Raw genomic sequence first — 17,690 nt, forward strand, 5'->3', positions numbered from 1 at the left:
CAAAATCTTTAAATGCCTTTCAGACAGCCTTGGTGTCACAATCCCTCCTAATCCATTAGCAGCTGTGTTTGGTGTACTTCCAGATGGGCTTAAAGTGGAGAAGGACAAACAAATTGCAATTGCCTTTACTACATTATTAGCACGTAGAGGATCTATACAAAACTTTAAATATTTGGACAGAGACAACTTTTTTCTAATTTTGGTTCTGTACATTACCACAATGAATTTTAAATTAAACAACTCAGATGTAGTTGAAGTGCAGACTTTCAGTTTTAATTCAGGAGGGTGAACAAAAAGATTGCATAAAAATGTGAGGCAACTAAAGCATTTTTATAACACAATCCCTTCATTTCAGGGGCTCAAAAGTAATTGGACAAATTAAATAACTGGAAATAAAATGTTCACTTCTAATACTTGGTTGAAAACCCTTTGCTGGCAATGACAGCCTGAAGTCTTGAACTCATGGACATCACCAGATGCTGGGTTTCCTCCTTTTTAATGCTCTGCCAGGCCTTCACTGCAGCGGCTTTCAGTTGCTGTTTGTGGGCCTTTCTGTCTGAAGTTTAGTCTTCAACAAGTGAAATGCATGCTCAGTTGGGTTAAGATCAGGTGACTGACTTGGCCATTCAAGAATTTTCCACTTCTTTGCTTTAAGAAACTCCTGGGTTGCTTTGGCTGTATGTTTTGGGTCATTGTCCATCTGTATCATGAAACGCCACCCAATCAATTTGACTGCATTTAGCTGGATTTGAGCAGACAGCATGTCTCTGAAAACCTCAGAATTAATTCGGCTGCTTCTGTCCTGTGTCACATCATCAATAAACACTAGTGTTCCAGTGCCACTGGCAGCCATGCACGCTCAAGCCATCACACTGCCTCCACCGTGTTTTACAGATGATGTGGCATGCTTTGGATAATAAGCTGTTCCACGCCTTCTCCATACTTTTTTCTTGCCATCATTCTGGTAGAGGTTGATCTTGGTTTCATCTGTCCAAAGAATGTTTTTCCAGAACTGTGCTGGCTTTTTTAGATGTTCTTTAGCAAAGTCCAATCTAGCCTTTCTATTCTTGAGGCTTATCAGTGGCTTGCACCTTGCAGTGCACCCTCTGTATTTACTTTCATGCAGTCTTCTCTTTATGGTAGACTTGGATATCAATACGCCTACCCCCTGGAGACTGTCGTTCACTTGGTTGGCTGTTGTGAAGGGGTTTCTCTTCACCATGGAAATGATTCTGTGATCATCCACCACTGTTGTTTTCCCTGGACATCCAGGTCTTTTTATTTTTGCGTTGCTGAGTTCACCAGTGCTTGCTTTCTTTCTCAGGATGTACCAAACTGTAGATTTTGCCACTCGTAATATTGTAGCAATTTCTCGGATGGGTTCTTTCTGTTTTCGCAGCTTAAGGATGGCTTCTTTCAGCTGCATGGAGAGCTCCTTTGACCGCATGTTGTCTGTTCACAGCAAAATCTTCCACATGCAAGCACCACACCTCAAATCAACTCCAGAGCTTTTATCTGCTTAATTTATAATGACATAATGACGGACTTGCCCACACCTGCCCATGAAATAGCCTTTGAGTCAATTGTCCCATTACTTTTGAGCCCCTGAAATGAAGGGATTGTGTTAAAAAAATGCTTTAGTTGCCTCACATTTTTATGCAATCGTTTTGTTCACCCCACTGAATTAAAGCTGAAAGTCTGCACTTCAACTGCATCTGAGTTGTTTCATTTAAAATTCATTGTGGTAATGTACAGAATTACAAAAAAAATAATTAGAAAAAATTCTAATTAAATTAAAATTAGAAAAAAGTTCTCTGTCCAAATATTTATGGACCTAACTGTATATACTTGGGAATCCTGAATCATCCTGGAATTCACTTGGAATCAACATCTCCTGTGGGAAAGCAGAAGCTTACATGTGGTTCAGCTCTCTGTATTATCTTGTATGGGTCAGAAAATTTGGTGTAATGGTCAGGTAAAAGGAATTTAAAAACACACATGTTGGTTTAGCTCCCTCTCCTGATACATGAAGTGATGCTGAGAAATTTACTTAACCTGCACCTAAGAACAAACATGTTCTTAGGAAATTAGAACCATTTTGATGAGAACAGGATGAGCCCAACAAACCTATCAAATCTATTTGCCTAATTTCTCAAAAATAACATCAAGCTGTGCTTTGAATGTCCACCAAGTACTATCTATCACACCACTTGGTAAAATATTTCACACATCTACCACAAGTTTTTCTGCCTGAAAAACTTTCTAATATTTGTGTGAAATTTAATGTTAAAACATTTCCAACTGTACACCACAGTGTTCTTGTTGAAGACTTTATTTTAATGTCTGGGATTTAATGTCTGTATTAATTCCATTCAGGTTTTTAAATATTTTTTTCTGTTTGTTTAAACCAAAAAGAGATGAACTCATTAAGTCTCTCCCTATAGCTCATACCTCTTAGACATGGAATCAGCCTAGTCATTTTTCTGATTTTCTCTAGCACTGCCATGTCTTGTTTATAAAATCTTAAGACACTCTGAGATGGTACTCACAATATAAACATACTTTATGTATACAAAAGCATTTTGTATCACACACTGCTGTTATATCATGATATATTGTGCACATTGCAGTAGCACACGTATTCACTTTAGTCTGATAGTTTCTAGTAGCCACACTCCAGAAATCTTCATGAAACTGTAAAAGTGAAGCCTTAAAAAAAAAAAAAAAGAAAAATCATCATATGAAAAAAGTTAAGACTGTGACTAATCCATAGTAAAAATAAACTTCTATAAGGTACCAATTTTTTTTCGTGGCTCAAAGCCATACTTGTAGATCAGTTAAAAGAATACATTAACACTGATTTGAACATTTTTACTCTGTTTCAACAAGCATGCTGCTTTAAATTAGTTTAAATTATAAAAAGTTAAATACTTGTTGCACACGGTAACAGAATGTCATCTCAATGAGACATGCTGAATTTGTGTAAGTAACAAAAAAGTCCCTGTACCTGCCTGTTCTGCTAAGACACACAGCCGCGTCCCCATATGCTTTGATAGCACTAGATTAAGAAGACTCAAGAACGTGGCACTCCAAACATAAAAAGTAAAAGTTCAGATCTAATTTATTGATATAGATAGCAGCAAGTTTACAGAAATATACTGCATGAGTATACAAACGCCCAAACAAAAGCAAAATACAATTCTCATTTGATATTTAAAAAGTTTTTCACATTGTCACTAAAACATGTATGCAAACCGTATTTCCCAAAGCCACCCATGTCTGAGTGATATATTCATTCACTGACGCTAAACTGTACCAGGACACATGTACTATTCTACAGGGTAATGAAGTTCACCAGTTACTTCACATCAACAGAGAAAATGCAAAAAGTAACAATCAAAAATTTCATGACAGGGAAAGATAATACAGTAGAAAGGTATGTGACATTGTTACTTTAAAATTAATAAGTAAATATTACCATGTTTTAATGATAGCCCTTTATATAACATATTTTAAATACTCAGACACAGCTTGTACAAAAATGAAACAAACATAAGAAGTAAAAATGCAACAGTGTCATTTTGGGAAATCACAAGTCAGTCACATATAATTTTTATTACTTAATATGCATCAATTTCACTTCTAGCCAATTTTTATAACATAAACTGGTTGTCTTTGACTACGAAAACTAAAGTAAGTTTTAAAAAAAGGCAAAACATGTTTCAAGTATCTGCTTAAGAGGTTTCCATTACTGGGCTTAACATGGTCCTTTCAAAGGGGGGAAAAAAAATCAAGTTAGCACTTGCTTGTTTACGTTTTTATTTTCTTTTTCAGATTTTAAAAGCACTACACAGATATAGTGTTTTAGAAAGTCTCATAATGTTATTGGAACAAGGCATATTATTTAACTATGTTACTAAGTAAAACAAGGTATAATAATCATACAAAGAGTTCTGTGAAAATAAGGAAATGTTCCTACTGATTCACAAGAATTGGCCAAAAAAATTGCCTTATAAAAATAAAAAGTCTATCTTTGGACTTACATTATATTACAAACATATTAAAACCCTCCTCAAACTGAAAGGTCACACGGTCATACAAACATTGTTCCCCTTTATAGCCATATTAGTTGGCCCCAAACAGAATGATCTATTCAGCACACATATCCAACATTAAAAATAATGTATTTAATGAATGTGTTTTTGCAGGAGTTAAGATTTTGGCAATAGAGAAGTATTCAGAAACCTTTATGAGATACACTAACAAAAAAAAAAATCCTACATTTAGGCTAATGTTTGTAATAAACCTCTTCAAGGTATCATATTCAAAGGACATTAAGATAGACTACACTTAAATAGGACTCACGATCATAAACTAAATTAATGGACGCTAATATGTACTATAAAACGTAGTAAACAAATAAAGATAATACATACCAATAAACAGTTTGATTAGAAAATGAATATTTTATGATAAACATTAGGATAAAAATATTGTAAAGGAAAGAACAAAAAAAGCATTTTATATTTGAAATGTAAAATTATATTTTATTTATAAATATGAAATAAGTATTTCTCTTACTTATATACAAAAGCGGTAGGCAGAAAATGGTAACATATACCTAAACCTAAGCTTGTCAGTAATGTGTATCTAAACGTATTCACATACATGTAGGTCCCTTTTCAAAGAAAATACAAAAGTGCTGTACATATATCATGGGAGGGAACAAGGTAAGCAGAAAATAGACCTCAAAAATTATACTTAACAATGGTAAAAGTCAGACTGAGGCCTACATCAGCTACATTATTTAAAATGTATATACTACTTATATAAAAGTTAAAAAGCATTTTATATAATCATAAAAAATTCAACAACACTTATTAAATAGTGTACATGCCCAATCCTTTCCTGGAGAGAATTGAGGAATGGCAAAAAGTGCTGCAGAGTACTGCATGCATGAAATCAAAGAAAAAAAAAAACACCTTTAAAAAGCAGACTATAATCATTTAAAAAAGACCGCTAAAAAGAGTTGTACCCAGTCTCTTCAAAATAACATTCATCAACTTTACATTTATTGTAGCTGCCTAATAAGGACTTGTGTGTAGAACTATAGTTACAACACTACTACATATTCTAAGAAATGTGTCTGGATGAGATGACACTGTAAATTAAAAAAAAAAGACAATAAACACCAAAAATGTCAGCAAAAATTAACAAATTAAGAGACGCTATAGATGCAGTTAAAACAACAATTTTTCTCTAAACAATACAAAATGATGGCTGCACTTAGGGTTTGAAAGGTTAAAATACTACACTGTGTCTGTTGTCTATATTTGTTTAAAAAACTATACACAGTACAAAAAAATTTTAAAATCAGGATGGATTTGGAAGTTGGTGGAAAAAAAGGCAATGTATTCTATTTTAGTATAATGCTGACATGAATTACATGTTCGCCAGGAAATTAATAAAATCTCAGAATATATAAAAGTTTTTATTTAACTACATAGAAGAAAACATACTGGGACACTATGTGACATTTAGAAAATAATATTATAATTGCTTTGATTACTCACTGCAAATGGCTCCCTTCATTCATTTGTATGGAAAAAAAGCTTACAATGCTGGAATATTCAATGTCAGGTGAGTTCGGTTTGAAACCAGAGAATATAAAAGGTCTGGCAAGGCTCAAACATGCATGCATGCATGATTAAGAAAATATTATAAATATTTACAGTATACAATTCACATATTTTTAAAGAGACATAAAAATCCAAAAATCTAAACAAAACTGTTTGAGTAACATATTTATGGAAAGGGTTACATGAAGATATTGTGTAACTGGTCACAAAGAAAAGCATTATAAAGTGCTGACAATATAATGTCAAAAGTATTTTACAAAAAATGTTCCTGTATTATAGTTTTTAACAAACAATACAATTAACACAGACAAGCTTTACAAACATTTCACCGCACACTTTAACTAACAAAATGTGTCATAAAACTGAACAAAGAACAGTGCAGGTACCAGACTCGTTTAGAACCTAGAGAGGTCTCGCTCTACCGTGAAATCTTCTTCAAACAAAAAATACACTGTTCAGATCTTGGAAAATGTTTGAGTAAAAAAGTGTCAATACTGACAAAAAGAGCAATTTAACAACATCTCTTAAGTACTGAAATGAAATGGAAACAACAGTAAAGTATATCTGATTTTTATACTATATGACATATTAGCTAAACTTTCTCCAGTTTGGGTTAGGCACTCTCCTTGGTACCTCATAAATAAACACAAAAACAGAAATAGAAGACAAAATTGAAAACAACACGCCACATATGTGCTCCAATGTACAGTATTCCTTCAAAGTATCATCTCTGCAAATACATTCCAATTGCCACTTCATGCCAGAGTTCAGATGTTAAATGTACTTCAAGCCCAAATCCTACAGAATGAACAGAAAAAAAAATTAAATAAAAAATAAATGAACAGCTACACAAAACACACAGTATTACAAAAAATAATACATATTTTGGATTTTGGTCAGACAGGCATAATGACAGAACTTTATTCATCCTCATAAATAGATACATATATACACACACAAAATTGTCTTTACACAGCAGAATGACTAAAATGGAACAAAAATTTAAACAGAAAGAAAACAAAACTTATGACTTGGCAGTCATAGTGAGGCATTATGTAGGCATATCGCTGTTGATATAAAGGAGCCCCAGGAGCTTTTCTTGACACACTTCTGCTGAATAATTTGTAGGCTGGAAGTACTCAGTGTTCGTGTGTCAGAGAAAAGGATGTGCAGCATTGTTTATAAAAGGTGCTCAATTTTGTTTTAATCCTCACCTTCGCTATTACCTCCAGGGGGTCCAGAGTGTGTCCCATAACTGAGCCTGCCCTTTTAATTAGCCTGTTAATTCTTTCGGCCTCTCTTGAAGTGATGTAACTTGCCCAGCACACCACAGCATAGAAAATTCCACTGGCTACCTCAGACTTGTAGAAGTATTTTGCAGAAATTTAAAAATGTCAAATCAATAGTATAAATCTCACAGCTACTGCTCTTTTAAAAACAAAAAAGTAACACCAGTGGATCAGCTGGAACTGTGTCTTATAGAATTCTATGTGCAAAAATCTTGTGAAGGTTGTGTTTTAATTAATAACACAGCTAAACAAATAACACTTTCAAATAATACACTTCAAAAAATAAAAAAGAGCTTTAGTAGTAACTATTTTTAAGAAAAACAATCAAAGCAAAAAAAGGCCTAATGCATTTGCACTTTGAAGCACTATCAATACTGGAAACTCAATACAGAATGCAGTACTGTGCCTAGCAGAAGTGCAGTGAAGCAGATCATTGAACCCAAATGAAATAAGCAATAAATTCATGCTTTCATTGATTATAGCTAATACTGTTATCAAGTGGTCGCTATTTCTGCCTGTTGTATACAATCTAGCGTCTTTCACATCTATCTCCACTCTCACTGCCCGCTTGCCTGCGTGCAGCGTGTGTCGACTGATATATGATTTAATGTATTTCTTTTTGACATAATTCTCCGTGTTGTAAAATACATATACATTATATATAAAACAAAACTACTATATAGCCAATACTGTTATGTATCTGTCTAGTGCCTTCTCTGTCTACCTATTATATAAGTGCCTTCCCTATCTATCCATTTCTCTAGTGCCTTTCACATGTGAATGTACTCTCACTGCCTGCTTGCCTTTCTGTAGCACCTGTCATATAGTGCCTTTCACATCTATCTAGCCGTTTTTTTTTTCTTGACAGTTTTATATCTTCTATTATACAGTGCCTTCCCAGTTTATCTATCTAGTAACTTCTCTGTCTGTGCATTATTCAGTGATCTGTCTGACAGTGTATGTCTTACAGAACTTGTTCATGTTAATTGCAGTCTCAATTTTAATTTTTTTTAAAAAGAGCATCCCACATCTATTATACAGTGACTTTCCTATTTATCTGTCTATCTAGTGCCTTTCAGATCTATATGTACTCTAACAGCCTTCTTGCTTTCCTGCAGCATGTGTTGAATAATAAACAGACTGAATCATTTTCATTTATTTTATTGACATAAATCTCACATACACACACATATAAACTGTATGCATATTAATAAAACTAATATATTGCTAATGCTGAAATCTATCTGTCTAGTGCGTTCTCTGTCTGTTTTCTTATATAGTGCCTTCGCTGTCTGCCTATTATACAGTGAATTCCCTGTCTATCTGTCTATGTAGTAATAATAGTATTACAGTGATCCCTCGCTATATCGCGCTTCGCGACTTCACTCTATCGCGGATTTTATATGTAAGCATATTTAAATATATATCGCGGATTTTTTGCTGGTTCGCGGATTTCTGCGGACAATGGGTCTTTTAATTTCTGGTACATGCTTCCTCAGTTGGTTTGCCCAGTTGATTTCATACAAGGGACGCTATTGGCAGATGGCTGAGAAGAAACCCAACTTACTTTTCTCTCTCTCTCTCTTGCTCTGACTTTCTCTGATCCTGACGTAGGGGGATTGAGCAGGGGGGCTGTTCGCACACCTAGACGATACGGACGCTCGTCTAAAAATGCTGAAAGATTATCTTCACGTTGCTCCCTTCTGTGCAGCTGCTTCGTGAAGCGACATGCTTCAGGGTGCTTCGCATACTTAAAAGCTCGAAGGGCACATATTGATTTTTGACTGTTTGTTTTTCTCTGTCTCTCTCTATCTCTCTCTCTCTCTGTTCCTGACGGAGGGGGTGTGAGCTGCCGCCTTCAACAGCTTTGTGCCGCAGTGCTTCGCATACTTAAAAGCCAAACAGCCCTATTGATTTGTTTGCTTTCCTCTTTCTTTCTGACAGTCTCTGCTCCTGACGCGCACTCCTTTGAAGAGGAAGATATGTTTGCATTCTTTTAATTGTGAGACGGAACTGTCATCTCTGTCTTGTCATGGAGCAAAGTTTAAACTTTTGAAAAAGAGACAAATGTTTGTTTGCAGTGTTTGAATAACGTTCCTGTCTCTCTACAACCTCCTGTGTTTCTGCGCAAATCTGTGACCCAAGCAAGACAATATAAAAATAACCATATAAACATATGGTTTCTACTTCGCGGATTTTCTTATTTCGTGGGTGGCTCTGGAACGCAACCCCCGCGATGGAGGAGGGATTACTGTATTACTTTTTGGTTTCCCTTTCTGCCTAGCATATAGTGCCTTTCCTATCTATCTGTCTTAAATAATGCCTTTCATGTCTGTCTATTTATCTACCTATCTAGTGGATTATCTGCCTGTATATTATTTACTGTATACCCTGTTTTTTTCTGACAGTTTTATATCTGTTATACAGTGCCTTCCATATCTATGTCTGTCTAGTGCTTTTCACATCTGTATGTACTCTCACTATCTGTTTGCCTTCCTAAAGTATCTGTTGATTAATAAAAAAGGCTGTACCATTTTTCATTTAGCAGTGCTTTGTCTGTCTTTTATACAGTGAACTCCCTGTCTATCTATATAGTAATAACAGTAATTTTATTATTATATAGCAGCTTCCCTGTCTGCCAAACATATAGTGCCTTTCCTTCCTATCTATCTATATATCTATCCCCTTAGCTGTTTTTTTATATATCTATTATACAGTGCCTTCCCTGTTTATTTATATATCTAGTGACTTCTCTGTATGTCTGTCTGTCTCTCTATTATGCAGTGCTCTGTCTGTCTGTCTGTGTCTTATGGATCTTAAAAAATAAGTTATAAGGACACTTGTTCATGTTAATTGCAGTCTCAATTGTAAAAAAAATATTTTAAAAGGAGCATCCCACATGAAAATATAACAATCTCATTAACTGACTGAATACCAGTTTATAAATTTTATGTCCGTTTGAGGTTAAAAATAAAAAATAACACCTTCTCCCCAGCAGGGAATCGAACTCGGTCTCTGAGGTATGGCAGGCCTGCTGCGCTCTGATTGGCTGAGCAGTCTGTGTCAACTATCCGCAACTGGCCAGTCAAGGTAAAGTGAGACTTTTTGTACGTGCACAAGCTGCCTTGTTCTAATGTTATTTTCTATTAGCTGTGCTATTTGGAGGGCAAGTGAATATGCAGTATTACACTGTCAGTGTACAGTATATCTTGTCAATGTAAGTCGTTTGCACTGTTCAAACATACATGTTACCTACTGTAGGTTTTGGCTTCAAAAGCTTTGTTGTGAAAAACTGAGATTTGGAACTTTGTGTTATTTGTGCATCTTTATTTTGTAAAGATGTTATTTATTTTTACTCATTTTTAATTTTATTATTTGGAAACAGCAGAATTTGCACATTATTTTATATTTTTGTCTGTCTTATTACAACATTTCTAAAAAATAAATCATTTATTATGATCAAACAGATACTCAGTACTTGAGTAGTCTTTTCACGAAATACTTTTTTTACTCTTGAGTAATTTTTTGGATGACTACCTTTTACTTCTACTTGAGTAATATTATTTTGAAGTAATGCTACTCTTACTTGAGTACAATTTTTGGCTACTCTACCCACCTCTGATCATGACTACAGAATATGTATAAAGCAATGTAACCCAGGCACTTACTTAAGATACTTCACCTAGACTTTATTATAAAAAGTGTATTTTTTTTTCTTCATATCACTTCACTGCAGTTTCAGTGAAAGCTGGACAAATCAGGCCACCTTATCCTTAGCAACATATCCCAGCTCTCATGATTAAAATTTTGGGCTTTCTGCAGATACTCTTAGGCCAGTCAAAATATGCAATTGTTCCAACTATGCTCTGGGCGTACCTCAGGTCTTTTTCCATTTGGCCATACCTGGTACTTCCTTTGTAAAAGACACTCAGTTGTCATCCTAACTACTAGCCCAAACCACCTCAAATGGCTCCTCTCAATCTAGAGAAGGGCCAGTTTTATTTTTGAGGTCCTCCTGTATTGCTATGCTCCTGACCTGCTCTGATTTGTGGGGGCAACCAGTCACTTGACTTAAATGCAGAGTTAACAAATGATGGCTTCAATTGTCTTGACATGGTTGTTCTTTAAAAAATAAAGATATAAGATGGTCATTCACTACATACGGTCTAAATGCATACTGTAATACTTGAACACAATAGAGATGCAGCAAAAAGTAACATAATGGGTAAGTTAGACAGATCATCTGCTTTCATATACAAATTTGATTTTTAATTCTTTTGTGTGCAAATTACATTTTGTATAACATTATTTTTCATAAACAAAAAGGTATGTATTTCTGCATAAAGCACTTATGCATCTGCTTTTGTTATATAACTGCTAATACAACAAGTAAAAAATAGTGTGAAATTATTACTGTGTTCATATAGTATCTGTGCTTTATCTTTTGAGCTTAAATGATAGCTACAAACAAGGTATTGATTTTTTCCTGAAAATATGCACTTGTGCAAGGCAGTTTTTGAAAAACATTTTCAATATAATTTAAAAAAGTAAGTTTAAAGCCTAGTTAAAAAATACTAGAATGAGATGGAATCACGTTATTGTAAACAATTTTCTCTAATTATGACAGACACGATTAAAATTCTGGTCATATGACCATTAAAAACAAAGAAATACACAATGTAAAAACAAAAGCGTCTGTACATGTCAAAGCTAATTGCAAAAAGAATTAATGCTCACCTCAGATATTAGTAAGATTAGAAGGAGTTACTCATATTGTTGCTCTGATCTTGCAGACTTACAAGTAGATCATCTATCTTCTCCATGTTTTGAGAAGTAGATAGTGCATTGGAAATGGTCCCACTTTCACTTATACTGCGTGACAGCAATGACTCAATGTTAGCTTCATTTTCATTTTGATTTTGACTTGACTGACTTATTGCAATTAGTTGATCTGACAATGTGGTGCCGTCAGTATTAATCATCTGTCCAGAATCTGAGAATAAATAAATAATATAGTGTCTTTTGTTATAGTAAAAAATAGATATGTAACATGGTAAAACAAACAAAAAAAAAACTAAGCATAACATCATGTTTTTTCATCTATAGCAATGTTAATACCAATTTTACATATGAGAATGCTATGAGTCTTAGTTACCTCCTAGCAAAACAAAAAAGTACATTTGTGTTCTGTTGCTAATTTTTTTTTAACAATTCATGCAGCTTTTGTCCAGTTCAGGGTCTTGGTGGCAGCACTCATCATGGAATCACTGGATGCTGAGTTGCCAGTCCATCACTGAACACACTCGTTGGGCCACTTTAGAATATCCAAGTTAATCTAACAGAGTTGATTATTACCTTTGATATGACTTAGATGCAGCACTGAACAGAAGGCAGGACAAACCCTGGAGTGAGTGCCAGTCCATCGCAAGACCCAATGTCATTTAATATTCAATTAAATTTACTAAATATTACCTACTGTTTTCCATCCATTCATACTCTTCCGCTTATCCGAGATCGGGTCGTGGGGGCAGCAGCTTGAGCAGAGATACCCAGACTTCCCTTTCCCCGGCCACTTCTACTACCTCTTCCGGGGGAATCCCGAGGCGTTCCCATGCCAGCCGAGAGACATCGTGCCTCCAGCGTGTCCTGGGTCTTCCCCAGGGGCTCCTCCCAGTTAGACGTGCCCGGAACACCTCACCAGGGAGGAGTCCAGGAGGCATCCTGATCAAATGCTCAAGCCACCTCATCTGACTCCTCTCGATGCGAAGGAGCAGTGGCTCTATTCTGAGCTCCTCCCAGATGACTGAGCTTCTCACCCTAGCTTTAAGGGAAAGCTCAGACACCCTGCGGAGGAAACTCATTTCAGCCGCTTGTATTCCGAATCTCGTTCTTTCGGTCACTACCCACAGCTCATGACCATAGGTGAGGGTAGGAATGTTGATCGACTGGTAAATTGAGAGCTTTGCCTTACGGCTCAGCTCCTTTTTCACCACGACAGACCGATGCAGAGCTTGCATCATTGCGGACGCCGCACCGATCCGCCTGTCAATCTCCTGCTCCATTCTTTCCTCACTCGTGAACAAGACTCGAGATACTTGAACTGCTTCACTTGGGGCAGGATCTCGCCCCCAACCCTGAGAGGGCACTCCACCCTTTTCCGGCTGAGGACCATGGTCTTGGATTTGGAGGTGCTGATTTCCATCCCAACTGCTTCACACTCGGCTGAGAACTGATCCAGAGAGAGCTGAAGATCACAGCCTGATGAAGCAAACTGGACATCATCATCTGCAAAAAGCAGTGACCCAATCCTTAGCCCACCAAACCGGAACCCCTCAACGCCCTGGCGGTGCCTAGAAATTCTGTCCATAAAAGTTATGAACAGAATCAGTGACAAAGGGCAGCCCTGACGGAGTCCAACTTTCACCGGAAACGGGTTTGACTTACTGCCGGCAATTGCAATGCGGAACAAGCTCTGACACCAGTTGCACAGGGACCGAACAGCCCTTATTGGGGTTCCGGTACCCCATTATCTCAGAGCACTCTCCACAGGATTCCCCGAGGGACATGGTCGAACCCCTTTTCCAAGTCCACAAAACACATGTTGACTGGTTGGACAAACTCCCATGCACCCTCCAGGACCCTGCCAAGGGTGTAGAGCTGGTCCACTGTTCCACGATTAGGACAAAAACCACACTGTTCCTCCTGAATCCGAGGTTCGACTATCTGACGGACCCACCTCTCCAGGAGCCCCGAATAGACTTTTCCAGGGAGGCTGAGGAGTGTGATCCCTCTGTAGTTGGAACACACTCTCCGGTCCCCTTTCTTAAAGAGGGCGACCACCACCCCGGTCTGCCAATGCAGAAGCACTGTCCCTGATGTCCATGCGATGTTGCAGAGGCATGTCAACCAAGACAGTCCTACAACATCCAGAGCCTTGAGGAACTCTGGGCGTATCTCATCCAGCCCCGGGGCCCTACCACCAAGGAGTTTTTTGACCACCTCGGTGACCTCAGTCCCAGAAATAGGAGAGCTACCACCCCCACCGACCAACAACGTCCCGAGTTGAGGTCAGCAGTTCACCATCCCCACCATACACAGTGTTGACACTGCACCGCTTTCCCCTCCTGAGACGCCAGATGGTGGACCAGAATCTCCTCTAAGCCGTCCAGAAGTTGTTCTCCATGGCCTCCCCAAACTCCTCCCATGCCAGAGTTTTTGCCTCAGCAACCACCGAAGCTGCATTCCGCTTAGCTGGCTGGTACCTATTAGCTGCCTCTGGAGTCCCACAGGACAAAAGGGTCCCGTAGGACTCCTTCAGCTTGACGGCATCCCTCACCGCTAGTGTCCACCAACGGGTTCAGGGATTGCCGCCACGACAGGCACCGACCACCTTACGGCCACAGCTCCGGTCAGCCACCTCAACAATAGAGGCATGGAACATGGCCCATTCAAACTAAATGTCCCCCACCTCCCTTGGGACATGGTCAAAGTTCTGCCGGAGGTGGGAGTTGAAACTATTTCTGACAGGGGACTCTGCCAGACGTTCCCAGCAGACCCTCACAATACGTTTGGGCCTACCAGGCCTGACCGGCATCCTCCCCCACCATTGAAGCCAACTCACCACCACATGGTGATCAGTTGACAGCTTTGCACCTCTCTTCACACGAGTGTCCATGACATGTGGTCGCAAGTCTGATGACACGACCACGAAGTCGATCATCAAACTAAGGCCTAGGGTGTCCTGGTGTCAGGTGCACATGTGAACACCCCTATGCTTGAACATGGTGTTCGTTATGGACAATCTGTGACGAGCACAGAAATCCAATAACAAAAAACCACTTGGGTTCAGATCGGGGGGGCCATTCTTCCCAATCACGCCCTTCCAGGACTCACTGTTATTGTCACGTGAGCATTGAAATCTCCCAGCAGAACGAAGGGGTCCCCAGAAGGTGTGCCCTCTAGCACCCCCTCCAGGGACTCCAAAAAGGGTGGGTACTCCAGACTGCTGTTCGGCGTATACGCACAAGCAATAGTTAGGACCCGTCCCCCCACCTGAAGGCTGAGGGAGGCTACCCTCTCGTCTACTGGGGTGAACCCCAATGAACAGGCTCCAAGTAGGGAGGCAATAAGTATGCCCACACCCGCTCGGTGCTTCTCACCGGGGGCAACTCCAGAGTGGTAGAGAGTCCAGCCCCTCTCAAGGAGATTGGTTCCAGAGTCCACGCAGTGCGTCGAGGTGAGCCCAACTAGATCTAGCCGGAACCTCTCGACCTTGCACACTAGCTCAGGCTCCTTCCCCTTCAGAGAGGTGACATTCCACGTCCCAAGAGTCAGCTTCTGTAGCCAAGGACTGGACCACCAACTACTGTTTTCAATTCTTCTTAAAATTTTAACCAGTTTTATTGGAGTTTGTAATGAAAACAGATAAAAAATTAAATATGTTTTTTGACTTAAATGGAAAAAAAAATCAAAGCAAAGCTTTTGGATAAATATTTTTGGCAGGGATTTCAAACACATAAACAAAAATGTTAAAATATGGTGCTTCTCATGCAGAACTGTTAATTCAGTTTAAATGCACACAATCAATCAAGAAAACTAACAAGTCCAAACCTTGTTCAGTCTCAAATAAGCTCATCTTCACCATCAAATGGTAAAAACAAAACAAAAAAAAATTAAGTTTGTATAGTTCTGGTTTTCAATAATAGGAGGAGCCAGAGGCTAGTTTTAACAAGTAAACTAACCTTACAGTGTGGCCAGTGTACTGACTCATTTAAAGTCTTTGTGCTTCACATACGAATATTTTACAGTGCTTCGGAGAATATGTAAATTGGCTTGGAAACATTTAGACCTTTAACCAATTTTGATTTTGCTGAATAACAAATCCTACAGTAAACTGAAATATCATAGAAAAGTTTTATTTAATAATAAATTTAATGTGACACTGTTGTGCATTAGGACAAAAAAAAGACTCTTAAGTAGAATAAATTAGAAAATGTACACCTGGCATAATATCTGTGTGCATTCAGGGACTTGGTTGACCATTTGAAATTTGGGACACTTTTATTTATTTACCCTATGAAAAAGGTATTACACTTTGTTGTTTGAGTCATAAAAGGACAGTGATAATAGAATATAATTACATGCAATAGTAGAGTAGATAGAATATTTTTAAAAGCATTTTAGAATATCAAGCTTAAATGGAGGGTGGCACGGTGGCACAGTGGTAGTTAGGAGACCCGGGTTTGCTTCCCGGGTCCTCCCTGTGTGGAGTTTGCATGTTCTCCCCATGTCTGCGTGGGTTTCCTCCGGGTACTCCGGTTTCCTCCCACAGTCCAAAGACATACAGGTTAGGTGCATTGGTGATTTTAAATTCTCCCTAGTGTGTGCTTGGTGTGTGGGTGGGTGTGTGCGCCCTGCGGCAGGCTGGCGCCCTGCCCAGGGTTTGTTTCTTGCCTTGCGCCCTGTGTTGGCTGGGATTGGCTCCAGCAGACCCCCATGACCCTGTAGTTAGGATATAGCGGGTTGGATAATGGATGGATGGAAGCTTAAATGGTCTTGTGGTGGTGGTTATGTAAAAATTGCATCTACTCATGTACTATCGTTAGTTGTTGGTTGTGAATAATAGAACACTGGAACAACTGTGACGAAAACAAGATATTCATCCAAACAAGCTCATATATTCTATTTGCCTGGGTTCTCAAACATAACATTACTTCCATATACGAATGTTTCTAAAACACTACTCTTCACCAGACTACTTGGTAATTTATTCTATGTGTATTGTTCTTTGTATAAAGAAAACCATTCCCAAATTTGTGCAAAATCTGTGCCTAACAAGTTTCCAATCATGTCTCTATGTTCTTTTTGAAGAATTTATTTTAAAGAGACCCACTGTGCTATTTCCTATTCATAATTTTAAACACCACAATCATGTAACTTATTAAACTTTGTTTGCTTAAATTGAAAAGGTTCACTCCTTCGATTTCTCATTATAGCTCATACCTTTCAGTCCTGGACTCAGCCTAGTTACTCCCTTCAGGAATGTCTGTAGTGTCACTAATTATTTCTTGTGATCTGGTGACCAGAATTGTACACACTACTCCAGATGATGCCTCACTAGTTCATCAAACCGTATAACTTAAGTATAACCTCCCTTGACTTGTACTGAACTCATCATAATACATAATATAAATTCCTATTAGTCTTCTCAATCGCTTCTATACATGGTCTTGATGTACTATAGTGATATGTCCACCATAACACTTAGGTCCTTCTCATAAGACATACTTTTAAGTTTCCGACCTGTGTATTCAACTCTAACATTCAAGGTCACTGTGGTGCTTTGCTGGTAAATTATAATGTAAATGAAGTACTGAATCATTATAATGCAACCATGTGGTTGTTTTTAGTGTAAGGTATGAGTATATGTTTATTCACTGTACGCACAATGCGCTACAGATCTATACATTGGGCACAGGGACCTATTCTCTTCAATTTACTTCTAGATGTTAAGTTAAATGACCTTTTGATTTCCATGCTTACTGTATATTGTTAATTTTAATAGTTACAAATATAATTTAACTTACCTAGTACAGCTTCAAGTAGCAAAATAAGTAAATAGGTATTTTAGAGGTTCACAAAATCTGCTAAACATCTGTTTGCATAATTACTGGCATTTCAATAACTTGTGTATTAGGGATACATTTTGCTTCTAGGAACCACAATTAGATTAGATAAGATTTATTAATCTCATGGGAAAAGA

The 17,690-nt window shown here is 37.9% G+C and overlaps 1 protein-coding gene across 5 annotated transcripts in view; it reads right to left on the reverse strand.

Annotated features, from left to right (window-relative positions):
• Positions 1-3,103: 3,103 nt before the first annotated feature.
• nfat5b (nuclear factor of activated T cells 5b) overlaps positions 3,104-17,690 on the reverse strand; it is a 135,282-nt gene continuing 120,695 nt past the window's right edge. For all 5 annotated transcript variants that reach the window (XM_028809804.2, XM_028809807.2, XM_028809805.2 and 2 more), the window contains 2 exons: positions 11,666-11,921; positions 3,104-6,437 (listed from right to left, as the gene is read on the reverse strand). In XM_028809804.2, coding sequence (XP_028665637.1) covers positions 11,683-11,921 — 239 coding nt within the window. In that variant the 3' untranslated portion in view covers positions 3,104-6,437; positions 11,666-11,682. The remainder of the gene's footprint in view (positions 6,438-11,665; positions 11,922-17,690) is intronic.

This window comes from Erpetoichthys calabaricus, chromosome 9 (genome assembly GCF_900747795.2).
Source record: "Erpetoichthys calabaricus chromosome 9, fErpCal1.3, whole genome shotgun sequence".
Taxonomy (NCBI): domain Eukaryota; kingdom Metazoa; phylum Chordata; class Cladistia; order Polypteriformes; family Polypteridae; genus Erpetoichthys; species Erpetoichthys calabaricus.